This window comes from Dendrobium catenatum, unplaced genomic scaffold (assembly GCF_001605985.2).
Source record: "Dendrobium catenatum unplaced genomic scaffold, ASM160598v2 fragScaff_scaffold_211, whole genome shotgun sequence".
Lineage (NCBI taxonomy): Eukaryota > Viridiplantae > Streptophyta > Magnoliopsida > Asparagales > Orchidaceae > Dendrobium > Dendrobium catenatum.
The window spans coordinates 335,105-359,182 of NW_021318673.1; the positions used below are offsets into that span (position 1 = coordinate 335,105).

The following is a 24,078-nucleotide window of genomic DNA, read 5'->3' on the forward strand; positions in this document are numbered from 1 at the left end:
GAGTCTGTAGACCAATAAAAATACGCCACATCACCCAAAAATGTATCGCGCTAGGTATCGAGTTCATTGCAGAGCGGTATATTCGGTACCTATACTCGGTACCGCTCTATACCGAGCGCATAACCGGACGGAAGAACCATCCGGTGTCCGCATAGAATAATAGCTCCTTAGTTTGAGGTGTGAGTAAGTAGATTTTGTCGCCACTTTTCAGTTGGAAAAGGTGAGCATCTCCTACTGATAGTGAGCACCTTTGACAAATAATCCCTCATGATCGTGAGTTCTTCAGAGTTCACCTATCATAGAGCAGAATGCTTTTGGATTTAGTTTCTCTCTTAATCCATCTCCTAATTGAGTGCTCCTCTAAGTCTAGCTCCTTTGAGGCAATCTGATCAGTGATCTCCAATGCTTATGTGAGGCTACTAGTTTCCCATAACTCATCCAGACATCAAGTTGGTATAAAGTGGCCCTGTACACAAATCATCACAAAAAACAAATTATAATATATTAAATCAAAGTTTGTATTACACTGTCAAAAACAATTTAATATCATTAAGATTAATTATAGTTAAAAATTTAATCAAGATGTTATGTTCATTTTTTTTTTCAAAAAATTAAAATATATATAAACCTTGAAGCATGCCAGTAACATTTATACTGGTGTAATAGTGAAACAATATTATGCTTATTTTAATTTTGGAATATTATACGCATAAATAGCGATAGAAGCAGAATATTTTTACATGAAATTTTAGAAGGAAAAAATCATTATTAGAATTTAATGCTAGATTTTATTTTTTAAATTAGTGTGACTAAATATCATATTAACATATATTTTGTTAAAATGTGATTACATTTATGTTTAGTATATACATAAAATTCATTATATATGGCAAAAAATAATTATGCTTAAAAATTGATATGACTCTAATAACCATCCCAAGTTTCTAATCATTCAAATAAAACTAAGATTTATATATGTTCCATGATCCTCATAATAAGGGTAAAAACAAGAAAAAAAGAGGGGGCTTCTAGCTCTTACACTGCTAGGTCAAAATATGATTAATGCCAACTATTTGATTGACATGATGATATACATATCAGTCAACATTAATCACACGATTTTAATTTGACCGATTTAGATTATCAATGAAACAAATATTTAGGTCCGGTGCCTCTATCAAACTATTTATCATTATCAAGGGAACAATAGTCTAACATAAATCATATAGATAACATATCATTATTCTCTATCCATTTATTGACCATAAGATTAATAGAGGGACATTTTGGTTTGAAATGGCTGGGCTGATAAATCTATTTTATACCTCATAAATGTACCGAAGTGCCATTAATATGAAATCTTATAAATAACCAATAAATGTTGGAAAGATAAAATCACCCTATAATTAGATTGTATTAATGATTTATTTAACGTTCTTCGCTTAGCTCATTCATTTATATGTTGGAGCTCTATTTTCATAGGGAATCATCCATGGATGGCAAACTCGCCTTTTCTTAATTACAAGTGTTTATGAAGTGAAACTCACTCTCAAGATAATACCCATCAATGATCTTAACCAGCTTGAGATTATTTAGAACACTAAATAGTTTAATTCCAATTGTGAGAAACCATTGTCGCTTACTAATAAGCTAATTACTGATGATTATTTAAGTATAGGGACACCAAAACCCTCTATTTAAGCACCTTTATCAATAATAACCATATGTAAAACACAAATACTTGAATGCCAAGTCTCACCTTGGACTTTATACGGACCAATCGTCTACTTAATATATCTCAATTTATTGTTAATATCTCCATGTAAAGTGTTGACAAATAATAAAGATGACATTAGAGAGGAGGCTTAACCAAGCATATTGTTAAGTTGGATTGTTCAAACAAATTAAGCAATTTAGTTTCTTAAGTATAAAACTTTTTTATAATAGTCATAATTGTCTCACCTTTATGGCTTAAAACATTTATTTGATTGAATTCCTTATGAAATAGAAAATGATATGCTTTAATTCTGATAGTTTTTTATTTTATTTTATTTATATTAGATTCTATAATTTTGGCATTGCATTATATAATCAAGATCACTATTGACTAATATTCTTCTCAGGTCATTCATATGTGTCCAAGTAATGCTTTGAGATGTCTAGACTTTGTCTTAATCTTGATGATTTAAATTTCGTTTGGGACAACTTTTGACAATCTACTTTTATGAAAAAATGTATATAAAGAAAATTATTTTAGAAAATAGTAAGAAAGCTATCCCAAACAAAATATTAATCAAATGAATGAATGCAAATGGGTAGTGGATTCCTCTTGACGTGTCATGCTTTGAGTAGTTTGGCGTTGGGTTCAGACACTCGTTCAATCCATCAAAAGAATGTCCATATTGATATCATCATAGCGTTTATGAATAAAATTTTAGTTGCCTAAGCATTAGCCACTCTTTATTTTAGAAGTGTTATTTTAAATTTTTAATCATAAAATTTAGGAAAAAATGATGCAGAACATTTATAAATACTCATATTTTTAATGTATTTTAAATATATAACTCAAATTCATAGAAGTAAAATTACATAGCTAAATTCAAATAATTGCCTTTCATTAGGAGTAATGTGTGATTATAAGTCTTCCCCTCCTTTTAACAATTACAAATATGTCACAAATAATCAAAGTTTTTGAGCTAATTATGACGGCTTGGAATCTTCCATATAATGAAGGAGCTAGCTATTTTATTAAATTGTATCATGTCAACCAATTTAGTGTATTCAAACTTTGACATTGATAAGGGAGGCCATCTTGGCAACTGTGATGAATGATGCCTTGACATAAACGAAAAATGTTTATTTAGCATTAATTATGATAGTTAACTTAGGGTTTGTGAGAGAAGCCACGGAGTTGGTTATGAGATACATGTTAGATACATCTTTCATGTTCAAAATTTAGATTTTGTTTGGGACAGCTTTTTAATTGCTTTCTAAAGCGGCTTTCTAGTAAAAAAAATTCTTGGACTAGAAATTTTTTATGCTAGGAAGCTGTTTTAGAAAGCCGTAAGAAAATCATTCCAAACGAAGAGTTAATTTGAAGGTGAGTACCTTTGTTCGACTAGAATGTACGTCCCATATTAAGCTACATCTTTACCATCAAAGATGCCTGGGATCATAAATTTGAACACGCCATAGTACTGAAGGTTAACACGTTTGATTAGCTATTATGATTGTGAAAAATCTTTCAACACCTCTTGAACTCATTTATAGAACTAATTGGTAATATTTTACTTTTTTAAGGGATCATCTTTGAAGATGAATGACTGAAAAATTTGATGGTGAAAGGATGTGATTTTGGATTCGTTTGGGGCGGCTTTGTCACTGCTTCTTAATGCAAATTTTTAGTATAAAATAAAAAAAATTGTACTAAAAACTTTAAGAAGCTGTAAGATAGCAATCCCAAACAAAAACTTAGATAATTTTGAACATTCATGAACGAACTGCTGAAAGATGAGTGCAATGTGGAAGGCAAATTATTACATATATCCAGCGTCCGAACCGTCCAGAGGCGAATCCGGACGCGCCATGTCACCCGGACCCACCCAGATGCACTGCTGTCTGGGTGACGTGGCGCGTCTGGATTCACCTCCGAATAAATCCGGACGCCATACGTAATAAATTTCCGAGACAGTGAGAGGTTGTCAAAGTATGCCTTGTTGGGAAAATATGAAGGGAGGGGGCTATATATAGGTTCAACAATGGTGGGGCCAATAGGCCCAATATACAGCTAATCCATGTATGAGCAAAGTGCTCATACGTAGAGAAGATGACGACCTTGCATGGATAAAGACTTTTTAAGCCCCCATTTAAAAAGTTTGATCATCCATATACTCGATATGATATGATATAACTTATCTAAGGGTTGTCTCGTCATTTTGAGCTTATATGGAATTGATCTACCAAGCAAAATTATATCGGGGATAATTTTGAGGCTGCCTCTATTGCCCACCATTGTAGCCACCACACATTCATTGGTTGTTGCCTCGATCTGCCGTCTGTAGCAAATCCCTGTATGGCTCTGCTCGCCACTACCACCACTCATCGTTTGCCGCCGTCACTATCGGCCACCTCTTATCAACTATTATTCCAAATGCACTTCAATTTGCTTTCCAATCCCTTACTTCAACGAAATAAAATAAGTAAAATCCCATATTTGTAGCGTACTCAACCAAACAACTCAAAAATATTTTAATACATCACTTTTATTTTATACAATATTATTTTTACTCAACATTTCTTTTTTATCAAATTAAACAGCTCCTTAATATTTCTGATTATTCTGAAATTATATACTTCAAGGACTGAAATAGCCTTAATTTTCAAGGGGGCAAACTTATAAGTAACTCTCAGGGGGTCCAACGGAGCAGTGCCCCTTGCGTGGTTTGACCTGGAGCAATTGCTTAAAGATCAAAGTATTTTAAAAATTTTAGTGGGGCAATTGCCTAAAAATCCTTGTAATAAATACTAAAAAATAGATGGATGAGGATAAATGACCTAAAAAACTATATAATAAAGATTAGGAGATGTGTAGTATACTTCCAAATTGTTTATCTAAACCCTAAAAACATTAGTGATATCATTTTAATAATTAAAATATTAAAAAAATAAAAAAAATGCTGTAACATCGATGGCTTTATGCTTATCCATTTTTTTTCCTCCCATAATTCCATGCATGTTATCCACTTACTAAAAAAAAAAATGGCTGGCTAAAAATAAGAAGGCTTTAAACATGAAGAAATATTATTCCTTGCTTGAATCGTCATTGATCACCACCAAGTCTAGGTTTTGTTAGAGAAGTCTACCTTCATTAATAGCAGAATTTACAGAGATGACTAAACTTTTCCTTAGACAAATATATGATATTGAGTTAATAAACTGTTAACAGTTGAGCTGCAAAAACGGTTGCCTAACTGCATCAATTAAATTAACAGAAACCCACCAATCGAAGAAGTGCTTAATAAAGTATTAGGTGCTCGTAGTTGTTGGGTCCTAAGTCCTTACTATAAATGTTGGTTGAAAATTGGTGCGTAAGGCTCATCCATTTTCTTGGAAATAATTATTTGAAGACCCTAACAATTGATCATGCCAACCTGAACACTGTGACACACTAAAATTTGATAGCAATGATAGATCGTATGCAGACGGATTAATTATTATGTGTGGACGTCGAATGTGTCCGTGAGTAGTCTGTGACAACGGCTAGGCCTGGGCACCTGGGCAGACGCGAGTCATGGGGCACTGGCATCTGGCGCACTACTGCTCTGGGCAGCGCCACAGCGGCTGGATCGCACGTCACGCGTGGCACTATCGGACAGCGGGTGGATGCATGCGGGCAGAATGACACGGGCAGAGCGGGTAGACGGGTCATTCAGGGTCATTTCCGGGTTCCCGGATCAACCCGAACCAGACTCGATTCGGGTTTTGGTCAACCCAGACTCGAAATTTTCGGGTCTGGTTCGGGTCGGGTTTTCAGGTCGGGTCAAATATTGACACCCCCAACTGCAGCTCGGTACTGCTTGGTACCGCTGATGTGGTTGCACCTAATTCGTCTCCGAACGTAGAGCTGCGTCCAGCCTCCGCACAAAATAATTTCTCATGTAAAAGACAACAACAATTAACTATTTCTATGCAGAAAAAAAAAAAAAAACAATAATAACAAAATATAAGTAAAAAATGTAAGCCTAACGTGTATATATATATATTAGCTAATTTATCAAGAATTGGATATTAATGATTTAGAATAAGGCTTTTTGTTATAATTGAACTCATAATATTTCAATTTATCAACTTAGAAATTGAAATTTTAGGATTTAATATGAGAAGAATTATAAGTGAATTTTTTATAATAATAGAAATAATTGATTAAATCACAAATGGTTGAATTTAGGTAGTGTCATTTTTGGATTCATTCAGTCCGTATCAGTAAAATAATATTTAATGAAAATAATGAGTAAAATTTACTTTGGAACAATCACAAGATAAGTATTTTAAATAAAACACTTTAATTTAGCTTTTTTTTGTTGTTTCCTCATTATTTTTTAAAAATTAATATGTTGAAAATTTATTTATTTTTAATTAGAGTAAATTTTTATCAAAAAAATTTCACATTCAAATTTATAAAATGTTACGGTCGTTCCGAACAGACCCTTAATAAAATTAGATAAAATTAATTTATGCCCATCTTTTGTTTACAAATTTTTTAGAAATCAAACCTTCAATAAATTCCATTTATTTTTTATCATCTTTTCAACAAGGACCAAACGGTCCCCTTAATACAAGAGGTTATAAAGAAAACCGATAGCGCCCAGGGTGGAGTCATTTGTTTTGAAGCCCATATGTCTAAACAGTAAAGTTAGCCCAATGGTTCAGGCCTATGATTAGGCCCATTTAACCCATATAAAAGCTCAATGCGAGCTCACGTGCATGTCACGCGCTTACATTGCTACTCGTATTTCTTTTTCTATTTTTCAAATCGTTAACTTCCTTCAGGTTCACGGGTTCCGGGTTACAGGTGAACCGCGTGGTTCTGAACTTTCTTCTCTCCTGACTACCACCAACCTTGACCGGCGTCGAATCTGTCCACCCTCTTCTAGCTGCTCGGCGAATTTCCGATTGCCCTTTCTCGGTTCTTCTGCGATCGATTTGAATCGGAGAAGAGAATTGAAGGAAAGGAGAAGGAAAAATGTGGGTATTTTATTTGATATCTTTGCCGCTAACCCTTGGCATGGTCATGGTGACGCTAGGGTATTTCGCGGGGCCAGATGTCCCACGTTACGTCCTCTTCACCGTCGGATACACCTGGTTCTGCTCTCTCTCCTTCATTATCCTTGTCCCTGCCGATATCTGGACGGTACGATATTTTCGCTCTCTCTCTCTCTCTCTCTCTCTTTCTTTTTCAACTGCTTATTCAAAGTAGTTAGCTGTGAAATTCCGTGCAATTTTCTTTTTTCCATAATGGGATTAGTGGGTTTCACGAGGGATTTGGTTGGGTTTAAGAAGTTGGCGGTGAATGTTGGCTTTTGGTACTTGAAGGTGGTGGATGGGTTTCAAAATGGGTGGGAGGCCAGTTATTTTTATGTTCTACACGTTTTTTTTTTTTTTTTTGAAGTTTGGATGATCTAGGGATCATTTCTTTGGTTTCAGTTGAATTCTGAGCTAGGTTTGATCCAAGGTAGATGAATTGGCCTGAATGCAAACATTATCCTCTGCAGTGGATAGGGTTTAATATTTTCAGAAATGTAAATGCGAAATTCTTTTCTTCAATCTAAATCTATTGGTAAACATAACATAACATAAAATTATGACAAATTTTATTGAAGGACTTCATACCTATGAGCATTAAACTGGCAACACCAATTGTCAAAGTATTCAGTAAGGCGGAGCACTAACTCTTTCAAATTAAAATCCTATATAATTGTGCTGAACTATCTAAACGCATTCATTCTGAACATGCCAACATGCGAATCTTGATATGCAAGGAGATACTTAGCTCAGTACATTTGCACCATTATGATATCAAACTGAAACCATTTTTGGGGTACATTAGGGTTCACTCATGTCATTTTAAGGCATGCAATGGTGTTGGACATGATTTTGGCCGATTGGTCTAGCTAACGCTCTATGTTAGTAAACTCAATTTTTCCACAAAGTGCGTGCCCTTGGCACATGTTTTTACCCTTGTCTATTTGGGACCACCTAGGATGAAGGAATCTATAACTTTTTGAAGTATATGCCTTCTCAAGATCAATATGATGGACCGGCTGAGCTTGTGGGCCCCACTAGTGTGGGCGGCGGGCAAGAAGAGAGAGGGGCTCAAAGGGAAATAATTTCACCTTTAATTACTTATCATAGAATTTAGATTTGGGAGGAAATTAAGAAAGATTTATGTAGGAAAATATGACATATTTGAATTCAAATTTGGGAGGGAATTAGAACATTTTTATTTAGGAAAAGATGGCTGATTTGGTAGCTGATTTGGAGGGGATTAATTATGAGATGTTTCCTAATTGGAGAGGACATATTTGAGGGTTGATTTGAGAGGGAATGGGGGGAGGGCTGTTTTGGAATTTGTTTTTTATTGTTTTCTATTAGTAGTAGGGTTTATGTTATGTTTTGTATGCAGAATTTTGTGAGTGATTGTTGTCTATTATTTTTGTGAGGGATTCAATCAACGTCTAGGATTTGGGAAAGAAGGTCCTCCTCTCGAAAGATGACCATTGTATATTATTTTTGCATATTTCTGGGTTTATCAATAAAAATATGCTGTTTCTTAAATTTGTTCTTATTCGTTGGCTATTTTTTGATACCAAGGCATATCAAATTGATATCAGAGCGCATTTTTTTGGGACCTATGGAGGCTAAGAAGGTTAATGCATGTGAGAATAGGCTTGATGAGGAAGTTGGAAATTTGAATTCAGAGAGCTAATTTCAGTAATTGAGGGCAGACTTTCAAATCTGGGAGAGATGATGAAAATGATGTTAGAGTTTCAAGCCGAGAATACATAATCCAAGGCAAGGGAACCATTGGCTGGACAAGGAAGTGGGGGAAACCCGAAACCCTAATATACGGACGATGAGGGAGGATCAGGAGGTGAAAATTTTAGTGGAAGAAGAGGAGATGCCACATTTGGAGCCATTTCTAAGGGGAAAGGGTGAAAGAGAGGTATTTTTGGTGGAGCTGTAAGGTTTGAAAAGAGAAGAGGATGGAGAGAAGATAGAAGAATCATATATGATTCAACCACTCCTACAATAGTATCGAGAGGCATTCCAGCTAGTTCAAGGGTTGCCTCTTTTGCAGGAACAAGAACATGCTATCATCTTGAAGGAAGAAGTCTCATTTGTCAGTGTTTGTCTATACCATTATCTCCAAATCCAGAGGTATGAGATTGAGAGATTGATCAGAGGGATACTGGAGCCAAGGATCATTTCACCCAATGTCAGACCATTTTTCAGTTCAATGCTATTAGTCCAGTGCTTCAACAACAGTTTCCTTCATTCTACCTTGAGGAAAAAATGACACTTTAGAAGGTGAGTATTGATGGACTGGTTGAGCTACTAGGCTCCACTAGTGTGGGCGGCAGGCAAGAAGAGAAACGGGCTCAAGGGGAATAATTCCACCTTTAATTACTTACCATAGAATTCAGATTTGAGAGGGAATTAAGAAATATTTATTTAGGGAAAGAGGGCTAATTTGAATTCATATTTGGGAGGGAATTAGGAATTTTTTATTTAGGGAAAGAGAGCTGATTTGGGGGCTAATTTGGAGGGGATTAATTAGGAGATGTTCTCTAATTGGAGAGGGCATATTTGGGGGCTGATTTGATAGGGAATTGGGGAGGGATGTTATGAAATTTGTTGTTTATTATTTGCTTTAAGTAGTAGGGTTTATATTATGTTTTGTATGCAAAATTTTGTTAGTGATTGCTGTCTACTATTTTTGTGAGGGATCTTAGCGGTGTCTAGGGTTTGGAAGAGAAGGTCATCCTCTCGAAAGAGGGACACTATATCTTGTTTTTACATATTTTTGGGTTTATCAATAAAAATCAGCTGCTTCTTGAATTTGTCCTTGTTCCTTGGCTATTTTTGATACCAAGGCATATCACAATACAAATTATATTCTTATCAATCCCTTGGTTCAAGTCAATTCAATCCATAACATGGTGAAATTATTCTTATAAAGATTATAGTATATGCCTTTTCAGTATTAAAAAAACCAATAAAAATTGTCTTGAACCAAGTTATGGTACTTAATTATATGCCTTCTTAAGATCAATAAAAATTATATGAAGACCATTTCTACTCTATACTTACTTTTTTTTTTTTAAATTACTTTTATTATACCAAATATCTCTTTTATAGTGGATCTTATCGCCATGAAATTAAATTGATCCTTCAATTTTTTTTTAAAGTTTAGAGTATGTTTCCTTTTTTTTTCTCTTATGGTTGTATTGCTTGACTCATATGTGAGATTCTTAGTTAGAACTTAGAACAATCTTAGGTATCCCATTTGTTCTTAAAAATTGGTAAAACAATTAATGTAATTATTGGACTTAAAGCCTTATTTTTATGCATCTTTTTTAAGGTTAATTTTGCTTTACTTTTTTGTTCAGTAAATAATGTATTTCTTTAAATTTTTCATTATGCTATTCCACAATTTTTTTCTTGAAAATCTTGTTAAATATATTTTCTTAAAGTAGTATTTTATTTTTCATTGGTATTCATCTTTAACCACATTTTTATTATCTAGGGGTGTCAAAATCGGGTTACGGGTCGGGTTCGGGTCAAACCCGACATTGGTCCGCTACTGTTTGACATGACTCGAACCGACTCGTCCAGTTTTCAGGTTGACCCGACCAGACTCGGTTCACGGGTTAAGCGACGACTCAGGCGAAGTCGGCGGAGCTAGCGAAATGGTGGGGAGAGCCGGCGAGGCGGTCGGAGACTCGAAGGGACGACGGTCTGCGGGGAGAGCCTAGCCCTTAGGGTTTAGCCTAGGAAGAAACGTCGTCGGAGACTCGAAGGGACGGCGGGGCCGCGGGATGGTGATCGATGGGGCGGGCGGACGGCCCGGCGGCAAGGCCGGTGGGAGAGGGGGGGGGGGGACAGGCGGACGGCGAGGTCTTTCAGGCCTGGTTGAGTCGCGAGTGCCGCGTGCAGGCATGAATTGTTTTGGGTTGGTCCGGGTCAAGCTTGGGTTTCCAGATCCCTTTTTTGAAACGGGTCGGTTTTCTGAACCCAAACCCGACCCTTTTGACAAACTGGTTGACCATAACCCAAAATTTTTAGGTCGGGTTTGGGTCGGATTTTCGTGCCGTGTCAAATATTGACACCCATACTATTATGGTTGCCTTTAATGCATTTGATGTGATCAAAGTCTCTAGAACTCTCTTCTCTTACATTATTTGTGATATATATCTTTTTTTTCACTTTTTTTACTACGAAGCTTATTATATAGATTATCAGTACTTGTAACTTTTTTGTTGCTCACTATACTTTTTTGAAAGATTTATAGTTTTCTTATAAACATTATCAGTCTCGACACATAGTATTCAGTTTTTTGTCACTCTTTAATAGCATATTATTTTCTTTTTGAACCTTTTGTACTTTCTTTATCAGTGTACGATCTAGTTCCAGACTCTACTAAAATTTCTCTGACATTTTTTTATGGAACTAGCTATCTAATTCTGCATCAAATTTGGCTCTATTAAAAATTTTCAATTTGCCAATCTTAGCTACTTTATTTTAAAAGATTATAAGTTTCTCACTTTTCAAATTCCTCTGCCTTCTCCTAGGATAATTATTTATATTTATTATTTCTAAATATTCTTAAGACATGCAACCATAATTATTACTATAAAAAAGAAAAACAAAATGATATAAATTTATAACTATTTATTACTACATATTATATGGTTAAACTTTCTCCTTGAATCACCTTATAATTTTTATGAGAAGATTTTTTTTTTGTCCTTCCAAGTAAAAAGAAAGTTTATTATTAAAAAAAAAAAGATTTAGTTCAACTTTAGGAGCATAAGTATTAACCACCTTTATAAAACTTTGACAATAATTATGTTAATAACAGTCACTCTATTACAGTATTACTAAGTCTATTCACCCTATCAATTTTAGCTTTCAACTATTTATCCTCTGTTACTAAGTCTATTCACCTTATCAATTTTAGCTTTCAACTATTTATCCTTTATTATTCCTACGCTATTCCAATTTTTCACCTTTCCAACATGCAACACCTATAATCCTTCTAAATACCCATAAAATTTTCTTTTTTCTTTCATTTCTAGAGTCAATAAATTTTTGTCCTTCTAATCAATGTTTAAAATTACGTAAATAAGCCTCGAGACGTTTTTCGTCCGTGAGGCGAAGTGTAAGCCTCGAGACGGTGTGAGGCGTAAGCCTCACGGATGCAGAATTGCGTAAATAAGAATTTAAGGATTTTAGCAGGTAAATAATAACAAGATTCTATTATACAATAAAAACATCTAAATGATATGTGAAATTAGTGGAAAATTAGAAAATAGATGCAATAAAATCATGTCCCAAAGTACAAAACCACAAAATATTAGTTTAACAAAACTCCCAAAGTACAAATAACATATAAAATCCAATCATGTCCCATCACTAAATGGGTCTTTAAGAGAATCTTCTTCTCCAATTATATCTATTAATGTCATATCTTCATCATCTTCAATGTGACTCACTTTTCTCTTCCTTGTTCAATAGGAATGATCATTATCATGTTAATTGCCTAATTGATATAAATATAATGTATTACTAGCATATAAGAAGATGTGGAATACCTTTATTTGGATGTTGTGATGCAGAACTAGTGGATGTGTGTGGTGTGGTAGTAGTGGATGTGCCCACTTGATCTGCTTCGCCTCTCAAGACATCCACACTTAGATCCTCTAGTTGCAGGTCTGATAATGACAAATCTGTCTCAGCATCTATGAACCACTCATTATCAGATGCCACATCATCACACACCAATGAGTCCTCATCATCCTTCAACCCCTTGTTCCTCAACCTCCTTTCTCTCACCACCTGAATAACCAATTGCTCCCCAATCTCTTTAACAACCCCATCTAGTAAATTGAAAATGAATTCAACATTTTTAACCTCATCTGAAGCTTCAACTAATCGTAAAAACACAGTGCCGTAGGGATTGTTGACAAGGATATTCATCAAGCTCCTGACCACCCATTTGACATAATAGTAACACTAGTCTCAATCCATGTCCGTTTAATCTCATCAATGCTATACTATGTGTTCTGCAGCTCTTTTAAAATCCATGTTCGCAACTCGTACATGGAAGGTGCCTTCAACCCTCTCCCATACAACCTTACAAACCGCAACATATTGAAGTAGGCTGGCGATGTTGCAACATTGAATGGTATGACATTTTAAAAAAAAATCTGTCAATATCCATGCAAACCTACTGTCGACCCTCTCTGGTATCAGCCGCAGGCATCATCTGTGCTTGTCCTCTATCCTCTCATGGAGTAGTCATATATTGGTCCATAGGACCCCGTGCACCTCTATTATGTATAGTGGAGGAAGAGCCATTTCCACTCTCGCTCCCAAAATAAGCATCATGTTCGACCCTTTCATCAAATTGCTCATGTTGTAAATGTTTGGCCATCGTACTTTTTTTATATAAGCTGTAATTTCCTCCTTCACGTTATCCGGAACATTCGCACAAGGCGCTACATTCTTATATGAGCAGGATAAGTGTTCCTTCATGCAAGTTACTCCTCCCTTCACCACTTTATCATAAAAATTGCATTTTAAATAAACATACGTCTTCTCGCCGCCTCCTACATCAACTTCTACACTGTACTTCCAAGAAGGATCACGCCTCAATGATGTATTAATCCAATCATGTCCCATCACTAAATGGGTCTTTAAGAGAATCTTCTTCTCCAATTATATCTATTAATGTCATATCTTCATCATCTTCAATGTGACTCACTTTTCTCTTCCTTGTTCAATAGGAATGATCATTATCATGTTAATTGCCCAATTGATATAAATATAATGTATTACTAGCATATAAGAAGATGTTGAATACCTTTATTTGGATGTTGTGATGCAGAACTAGTGGATGTGTGTGGTGTGGTAGTAGTGGATGTGCCCACTTGATCTGCTTCGCCTCTCAAGACATCCACACTTAGATCCTCTAGTTGCAGGTCTGATAATGACAAATCTATCTCAACATCTATGAACCACTCATTATCAGATGCCACATCATCACACACCAATGGGTCCTCATCATCCTTCAACCCCTTGTTCCTCAACCTCCTTTCTCTCACCACCTGAACAACCAATTGCTCCCCAATCTCTTCAACAACCACATCTAGTAAATTGAAAATGAATTCATCTTTTTTAACCTCATTTGAAGCTTCAACTGATCGTAAAAACACAGTGCCGTAGGAATTGTTGACAAGGATATTAATCAAGCTCCTGCTCTTCATGTCAGACCACCCATTTGACATAATAGTAACACTAGTCTCAATCCATGTCCGTTTAATCTCATCAATGCTATACTCTGTGTTCTGCAGCTCTTTTAAAATCCATGTTCGCAACTCGTACATGGAAGGTGCCTTCAACCCTCTCCCATACAACCTTACAGACCGCAACATATTGAAGTAGGCTGGCGATGTTGCAACATTGAATGGTATGACATTTAAAAAAAAAAATCTGCCAATATCCATGCAAACCTACTGTCGACCCTCTCTGGTACCAGCCGCAGGCATCATCTGTGCTTGTCCTCTATCCTCTCCTGGAGTAGTCATATATTGGTCTATAGGATCTCGTGCACCTCTATTATGTATAGTGGAGGAAGAGCCATTTCCACTCTCGCTCCCAAAATCAGCACCATGTTCGACCCTTTCATCAAATTGCTCATGTTGTAAAGGTTTGGCCGTCGTACTTTTTTTATATAAGCTGTAATTTTCTCCTTCACGTTATCCGGAACATTCGCACAAGGCGCTACATTCTTATGTGAGCAGGATAAGTGTTCCTTCATGCAAGTTACTCCTCCCTTCACCACTTTATCATAAAAATTGCATTTTAAATAAACATACGTCTTCTCGCCGCCTCCTACATCAACTTCTACACTGTACTTCCAAGAAGGATCACGCCTCAATGATGTATTAGACTTTTCCTTGCTCCTAACCATATTTCCTAAAGCACAAATGCAAAATAAAACAAAAATCTCAAAAAAATTAAAACCCTAGATTTTCTTTCATTTGAAAAATCTTTTGTTGAACTTAAAAAAAAAAAACCTAAATTCTTTTGTGGACTTCTCCTAGAGGGCGGCCGGACACTTCAAGTTCGCCGGAGAGAGGCGGCGCCGGCGGGAAGGGAGGTCGAGCGTGCGAGAGGGGAGGCCGAGTGGATGTGCGGGTTTTTTGCCTGCTTAGTTTCGGGTAGGGTGTATGAAAGGGGAGGGAGAGGCTTATTTCACTTAAACTTAAGTGGGTGGGTCCCATTTATTAAAGGAGTGCGCCTCAGACATAATTGCGCAATTCCGCCTTGAGGCGCGCCTCACAGTGCAAGAGGCGTACGCCTCATAAGGAACCAGAATTGCGTAGGCTATGAGGCGTTTTAGGTCCGAATTGCGCAGAGGTGCGCCTCTTATTGCGCAATTTTAAACTATGCTTCTAATCCCTGTGTCCGTTGATTCTTTTGCCTTTTCATTCAAAATCTTCAAATTTAAGCTTAGTTTTAGACTTCATCAACCATTGCTTTTCGCCACAATAAAATTATAGCATATTACTTAGTGTCGACGTCCTAATCTTACCTACTTTTGTACTACAATCCAAAAAGTTGTGATGGTTTTTTTTTCTTCTAAAAAAATAATTTTATAATCAATTAGTTATATGAGTGCAATATTAGGCAATTACGAAGTATTTCTAGAGTAATAGTAGAAAATACAAAACAAAGTTATACATGATGACAGGATGATGAATTCTTCAAAAAAAAAGGAAAATTACATAAACTCTCATTTGCAATGTCTTGTTGGTAGCTTGGTGAATCTTAGACAGCGATGGTCAATTTTGTCTTATTTCTACCTCATTTGGTAAATAAGGCTTGAAATCTCTTATCCATTTGAGCATCAATACTCTTAAGATTCTTATTATAATTATAATGCTGCTCTTAGAATGGTTATTAACATCTTCAATTATAAGAAAAAGATGAGTTGCGTACATATTAGAAGCATTAGCATTATTTTCATGCTTGTGGATGATGAGGTGCCCATATCCTTGAGACTAGCTGGGGCAAGCTCATAAGACTCTGATTCCATTGAAATGTCTAAAATTGATTCCAAAATTGCAAGAAGAACAATAGGAATGAATGCCTTCAATTTATACCTTTTTCCAATGGCCACAAGACAAGGAATCAGTCAACATATCTTTTTGTAGGAGGACTAGTGTCTACTGATTTGACCATAACTCTAGCCATGGACGGTCTCACGGATGAGCTTTAGGAATATACGCTTGCAAAGGTTTATCAAACATAGAGCCTGAGAAGAATAAATTGGATTTGTTGAAATAATGTAAATGGAGCCGAGGAAATTGACCCAAACAGGGGTGATAGGTGGTTCCATAGAAGAGTTAAAAATGAGGAGATGATATTAAATGGATTGTTTAATTTGTAAAACTAAAGCAGTTGACTAATTTAGTACTTTTTAACTGAGTCATTTTTTGTTTAAAGGGGTTTTTCTCAAGTTCGTCTCGTATATATCAGAAATATGCTATTTCAAGGAGTTTGTGAGAATATTAAGGGATTCTCATAATATAAGATGGCCCTTCGGCTGTCAAATGAGATCATGATAGTGAGTTTTTTGTGAATTATTTATAGAGTTGGTATTAATCAAAAGTAAATGGTTTTCTAATGAAATTTTGTTAATTTCAGTCTTAATTACGATGTTAGGTGGTGATTTCTGTAACTCCATGTGATTGTTTTTATTGTAACTGCATTCTTTATAAAAAGACTGATAGCATGGTTTTCATATTCTTCTTTATGCTGGGCTGTGTGTTTTAACCTTCATAAGTTAGCAACAACATTGTGATAAGCTTTAGTTGAATAGTTGCTTCGTCTCAAATTCTCTGCCTATTAAACTCATTTTTTTTTTCTTGATAATTTGTCTGGTTTTGAACTGCTTTTCAGTTTCATTTAATTAGTATTTTCATTTTGGCCGACCACTTCCGATGATTCAATTAATTCCTCGCTACTTTCATACAGACAATGGCCCGGCAAGATAAGGCAGGAATCACTTTCTTCTGGAGCTGGTCATATTGGAGTACCTTTGCACTGACGTGGTATGCTCTATGCTTATGAGTGGGCTTCGCTTCCTTGATATTAACATTTGCAGGGTTTACAATGATCTATGTTTATATGAAACTAGCGAGAATCCTAATTTTTTTTTATATGAGGCAATAGGAAAAAAAGAGGGACTGAAAGATTGGTATGGCATGAAAGGTAAGATTGAACAAAGGGAAACAATGGTTAGGAAGGACCAATGGAATAAGGAAAGAATGAAAAGAAAGAAAGGTCAAGGTATAAAAGAAAGTTTTGTATGAAGACAGTGAAATCAGATAAATACTAAGAAAGAATACTGCCGAACCAATGCTTCCTGCAGTTTCTGCCGAACCAATGCTTCCTCCAAGAAATGCCGTGACTGATTGGAGTTTCAACTTTCAACATTTAGATTGATTTGCCCCATCTGCCTGTGCATTGCATTGTATCATATTTTAATAACATTACTTTGTCAATGCTAGTACCTTAGAAGTTTCAACTTTCAACATTTAGATTGATTTGCAGTGTGTCTATGTTATAACTTGTAGAGACAGCTGGCAGTTATTGTTTTATCATGTAAATTGGTTTTGTGACCTATTATTTAAGTTGTTTTCATCTCTCTAAGCAGGGCTGTGGTTCCTGCTATTCAGGGTTATGAAGATGCTGGAGATTTCACTATGAAAGAAAGATTAAAAACAAGTTTTCATGTGAATCTGGTCTTTTATCTGATCGTTGGATCAATCGGCCTTCTTGGACTCTTACTATTGATCATCATGCATGGAAATTGGTTAGTGTTTGCAACTTTACCCTGATACTATGATCGAGATTATGGTTTTTGATTCTTTGGCTTGCTTTGTCTTTGTTGTCCTTTCTTTTTCCAGGAATGGATAATTCTTATGATGAACATAAACATGTTCCGGTTCTCAATTTTCTGAAGCATGAAGTCCTATGTTTGGAACTAATATACCAAAATAAGAGTAGTAGTTACAACCAAATATGTTGTGTGGGCTCCGAAAATTTGCACCCTACTATGTTTACGTTGGGAGAGTTTTGATGTTCCGAGTTAACTTTTTAGAAGACAGAAAAAATTAAAGATATGGCATTATCTAGAGATTTTGTCTTCATTTTGTGAGGACTTTAGGATTTGGGTTCATTCTTCTCATATGTTCAAGCCCCTATAATTAATTACCTCTCACAATGATAGGAGAACACTTTCGATTGAGGCTAATTGTTAGATAAACACTAAGAATCAAGCGCATAGTGGTAGCAGACTTGGTATTTATGATTTGAAATTTACCACCTTGTACTTTAAAGTGGATGGTTGGAGGAATGACGACGAGCCTGAATAAGATCCCATGGTTCTATTATCTCGGGTTCTTAGGCCCCGTATTCATTGAAGGATTCTTGTTGCTAGCCATGAGTTTTTTTATCCAAAGTTACTTTGTAGACACACGTTGTTTGTTTGTTTAAGGGGATAAATTCAGGTCGATTTTAGCTAATATAAGGTTTTGTGCTTTATCAAGTGTACTCTATATTTCATTATTTAAGGTTTTAGGCAATGGGGAACGTACGAGCTTTACTAGTGGCTGTAAGTTAATGTTGCCTTGTCGTGACAAAACAATATGGTTGTCATAATTGTTTACATGTGGTGCTATTTATTGGCATAACCATTGGTTAGAGGGCGCATGCCATATCCTTATCGACATGAAATAGTTTGAAAATAAATCTATGATGTTCTCGATAAGATATTGACTCTTGTTGAATTAAAATTATCAAATTTTTCACTCCCGACAAATGGTTGTGGAGAACAGATAGATTTTGTTTTAAGTTTAGGAGATGAATTTCACTTGAATATTTTTGGACTTTGATAATTATTAAATTCTTTTGATTTTATTGGAATTTAAGTCACAAGAGCTTAACATTTAGAATTTGTGGGCATTTTTTAAAATCATATAGTTCTATCAGGTTGAGATTTTTGTCAACGCAACTATCATCAGGGTAATATTAAAATCAATTGAGAAAATTCAATTTTGAGAATTAATTTCTTTGGTTGAGATTTACTTTCAACAAAACCATCATCAAGAGTTTTGCGTAATTTTATTTTATTATTTAAATTTTGTCAACTCTTCCCACTTGTTGGTAGAGGATTAGGTTTGAATGTCAACTTTGTGAATTGTTATACGAGTATTGAATTCGAGAGTTTACATTTTGTAATAAATTTCTTTTGAAAAATATATTGGAGGTCTAATGCGAATATAAATTAAATATGTTAATGGATTTTACGATCGTATATTAATTTATTAATTCAAGTCTTGTTGACTCTATTTCTATCAAGGAGGAGGATTGGACTTTAATTTAAGTTCACATTTAACCCGCATAGTATTTTGAACATTGGTTGTAGCTTTGTAGGAATTTAATTTACTGGTCAGAGCACATATGGGTGTTTAATTTGAGAAAGAGATTTAATTTAGCTCCTTTTTAACCCTGCGTAGCATTCTTAGAATTTTGTGTTTGCGTGTTTAGCATATTTGTTGGAGCACACATGGGGAATTTGAATGTATTTTCAAAATGGCGTACATGATTTTTGATGCATTTGCATGATGCCCTTACACAGTTTTTAGTGCATTTGCACAACATATTCGTATATTCCTATTGTATTTATGCGCTATTTGGTGCGCTCATGCGATTCTCTTATATACTTTCTGATGCATTTGTATAACGTATTGGCACGATTTCAATGTATTTGCACATTTTTTGAGTTTTTTTTTTGAATTTGTGGGTTATAACTTTGCGTGTGAGGTGGTGGCGACAACGAGATTACATCGATGGCAAAAATGCAAAATTTTTGTGAAGCTATTTTCTTTTCTCTTTTTTCTTTTCGTTTTCTTTTTCATTTTTTTTACTTTTTTTGGATATGTTATGTACTCTCTCTAGAGGGAAGGGAGAGAGATGGAAGAGAGAGGGAGGTATAAAGAGTGCAAGAAAGAGGGTGTTGAGTGGTTGGCGGCAGCGAGCTAGGGCATCGACGACATGGTTACATGGCAGCTAGGTGTTGGCGACAATCTAAAGGTTGGCCGGTGGCATGGGAAGACTTGTATGCGATGTGCGTGGGTATTGTGGGATGGATAGTGCAATGATGTGCTCAGGAGAGTGGATGTGTGTTGATGTTGGCTGGGGGTGTATTGGCCCAAGGAAGGTAGCTTTTGGTGCAAAATCGAGAAGAGAGGAGGGTCATGTCTTAGATTGGGAGTAGGTGGTTGGACAATGTCAGTTGGGGCTAGTGGTGGCTGACACTAGGTGTGTGCAAACAGGTGGCTTGCACAACTTAAGGCTGCTATGAGGCTTGGCTATGACGGGAGCCGGTGTGTGAGCAGAGAGTGGGGGTTTGTGGGTTGGGGTCAAGGGCTGTGAGGAGGAAGGATGCTAACTTGTGGCTTGTTGCTTGCAAAAAAATAAGCGAGTGGGATTTTGTGCGCTTTTGGGAAAAAAAAATATTGAGATGTGATGGAATGGAAGCTTGTTCAGCAGGATTTGGGTGGTGATTGTTTAGGGATGATGGTTTAGATAAGGAATTATATTTAAAATAACATAAAAAAGTGTAAATCAACCCCTCCTACTTTTCATAGCTTTTCATGTATTATAGTTTTCATTTCGTCGCCTTGTGTGTTGCCAATTTCGATTTTTCAACTCGTGTAGCGATCAATGCAGTATAGGTGTTATTTCTAGCTAATTTGACTCGTGGATGCATCGACGAAGTCTGTCACATAAACAGAAGATGTTCGGTGACTTTGAGCAATGTTGCATTTGTAGACCATTGTTTTTGATCGTGTTCACTAGAATTGAGCACAGAAGGCCCTTCCTTGGCAGATTCGACATTTTGAATGCAATTACACATTCTGTCTCATGAATGAACGATGTTTAATATGATTTTGAGCACAATGTTGTACCTGTAGTTCGTTGTTTTGGTGGTTGCTTAATCAAGTTGTGTGTGAAAGTTGCTCCTTGGGTATATTCGGTGCTCCGAACGAGTTGATGCATTCCATTTTGTAAACCGATGACATTTAGGTGATTTTTATTGAGGTTGAGGCATTTCAAACTAAATATGGGCAATGTTGAGGTAGTTGGCCACCGTCGTGGCATTGGGACTTGCTACCTGCGTGATGAGTTATTGTTCAAACATTATTTTCGTTCCACACTTCAATTGATTGTGGAATATATATGGAGGTCAATATGCTGCTTATTTGCAAAAAAATAATTAAAAAAATGTTAGTTAAAATCATATAAATATATGGTCATTCTTAAAATGTATCATGTGTTGTCATACACACATGACTGGAGATAATCATATACATTAAAAGTGAAAATAATATTTTAGTTCCTAATATATTAGTTTTTTTCTTTATAGCTTGAGTTTTTTGGGTTTATGGTTTTCATTTATTAATTGTCACGACTCGGCCCGGATGCTCGATCTAACGAGGCGGGTACGAAAAGTTGGACGATAAAATTCATTAAACATAATACTACATCATTCATGATAAAGAGCCATTAAAAACACAAAATATATTTTACTTGTTGTCATTTGTACCTCGTCTTCTGTAAACATGTTCTTCTCTTTCAGCCATTATTTCTTTAGGAACTTACCTGAAACATTTAAACTCGTGGTTTGAGTTTACTAAGTAAACTCAGTGGATAATTCTCATCTTCACTTAATAAACATGAAAATCACTAAGATAAAATAAAGTTCAACACTTACATTAGTGTACCTTTGCTTCACTTTATGCATTTCTTTTCATGAATTTCATTTAAACATTTCTCAATCATATATATATCATCATATAACATTATATTCATTCATAACATTTCTTTTAATCTATATTCCTTTTCCCTTTTTAAATTCATACAGGAGCACCGTCTAAATGTACTCAAAGGTACAACCATTTCCATTTCCTTAATCCATTTTCATTACCTTTTCCCTTTTTACGTGCACGAGTACGTTGCTTCCCCAGTCAGTATCATACGGGGGTGAACTCCTGTATACTTTACATGCATAACCTTTTCCTTTTTTTGTTTCATTTGATACTATGTCATTTTCCTTTAATGTTTATGTATTAGTATTCTTAGATGTATAGATAGGCATTTCAATTATTTTCCATTTCCTTTGCATATATTTTCTTTCACATATATTGATAAATTTCCACATGCTTATAATATTTCATTCGTTTCATTCATATAATTTCGATATTAATGCATGTATTAGAATTTACATTGTCTCATCTATAACTATCTTCAAATGGAATAGCATGTATAAAATACAATCAATTATATGAATATACATATATATATATATATATATATATATATATATATATATAAAGTTAAATAAATTTAAAGAAACACTTCCACTTACCCAAATAATACCACATAGACATTCGGTCTCATGTGGTTGCCATTATATGAGCGCTTCTTCTCTCACGCAATTCCTTCTCCGCTTCTCACTCACACCGCTGGTCGTCTCCATCATAGCTATCGTCGACGACATGCTAAGTCTATTTCCTCCACAAGGAACTCTTGCTTTGATGTTTATATAACACTTCTTACTTCGCGCCTTGATGCTTGGATGTTAATTTGTTAACTGAAACTTTTTGTAGTTTGTTACTTCTTCTTATACTAAGATGTTAGTAGTTACTTTCTAATATGATAATAGGTTAGGATATTGATATGTTACTTTTCTACTTCATACTTTGATGTGTGTACTGTACTTCTTATTTCATGCAATTTGTTGATTTTGAAACTTATATCTCAAAATACCTCGAGGCTTATGCCTCGCCTCCCTTAATGCCGCAATATCAAATTGCAATTTTAAACCTTGGCTTGGAAGCATAATTCAGTAGTATTTTCAGATTTGATAGATAACCTAAAGGTTTTTTTTGAAATATGTAATACAACTGATAGCTAAATAGTTGAATTTACTAAAATTACATTAGTAGGATCTATTCAAATAGTTTGGTGAAGCGTTGCAATAGTAAAATGTATTTATAACCCCTGTAGTTCTATTTTTTTTCATCATTTATGATGGTTGACTCCTTAGAAGAGAAGTAAAAGAAACTAGATATCTTGAAGATAAGGAAGAATCTCGACAAGAAGGAAGAAGAAAAAAAGAATAAATATGGGAAGATGGAAGCCTTAACATCACTTGTTACTATGCAGAAAAATAGAAAATATGTTAAAATTACTTTGATTTTTTATTTTATATACCAAGTATGAAGGTCTATATATATATATATACCCCTTCAAGAGTCACATTGGAAATAAATCAAAGCTAATTAGCTAATTAGAAAAAAGGGAAAAAAATAAACAAAGAGGGGCTGACGAATAGAGGGAGCAAATGTATTGCAATCCTAGGTCCATGAGGAGATACATCCAATGGTTAGAACCTTTAATCCTCAAAGATCACTATCAAGATTGTTTGGCATGTGGGTCCCACCAAGAGCATGATGTGTGTGGGATGGGCGGGAGGTTGTGCGTGCATAGGGCGTGGGCACCAAGATCTCCAACATAGGTTTTTTCCTGATTTTTCTTGAAACTTGCTGTTGCATGCTTCAACTTTTTTAACAATAGCAGTTTTATTATTATATAAAATTCATAATATATTCATTCAATCAATCATTCTATCTACTCTTATCAATCAACAAAAATTTTCACTAAACCATCACAAGTCTTTCAACAATTTTAACATGATTTTATGAAACATTCATTAACAACACAAGACATTGTGACACTATATAGCATGGTAGAACACAATGGAAGACAACGATAAGTCAGATGAAAAACACATCTGATTTGTGTGATTTCAAATATTAGATTGAGGTATGTACACTAATCATTGAATGCTGAGTAGAATTTTTACTTGGATGTGCAAATTGTTTACCTTCAGGATTCAATTCCTTAATCAAATGTTACACTTAAAAGTTTTGGGGGAGGCTAATTTTTTCAAGCATAAGTTCTATTTTTCTAGTGAATCTATGTATTTTTTGTTATCCTTTTTCTTCTTCTATGTTTTCTTTAATGATTGAAAGTGAGATCGTCTTTGGTCAAATTTGTGATAATTTAAATTTGTTTCCATTACATGAAATTTCAATTGTATACGTGGCATTAACTTCTAATAGAAGACCATAATCTTTTGTCCAAATTGAATTCTAT

General features: G+C 35.2%; 1 protein-coding gene across 1 annotated transcript in view; it reads left to right on the forward strand.

The window, feature by feature from the left end:
- The first annotated feature begins 6,537 nt into the window (after positions 1-6,537).
- LOC110102150 (LMBR1 domain-containing protein 2 homolog) overlaps positions 6,538-24,078 on the forward strand; it is a 36,498-nt gene continuing 18,957 nt past the window's right edge. Inside the window, exons 1-3 of the mRNA XM_028692991.1 lie at positions 6,538-6,910; positions 16,825-16,901; positions 17,507-17,665. Coding sequence (XP_028548824.1) covers positions 6,743-6,910; positions 16,825-16,901; positions 17,507-17,665 — 404 coding nt within the window. The 5' untranslated portion in view covers positions 6,538-6,742. The remainder of the gene's footprint in view (positions 6,911-16,824; positions 16,902-17,506; positions 17,666-24,078) is intronic.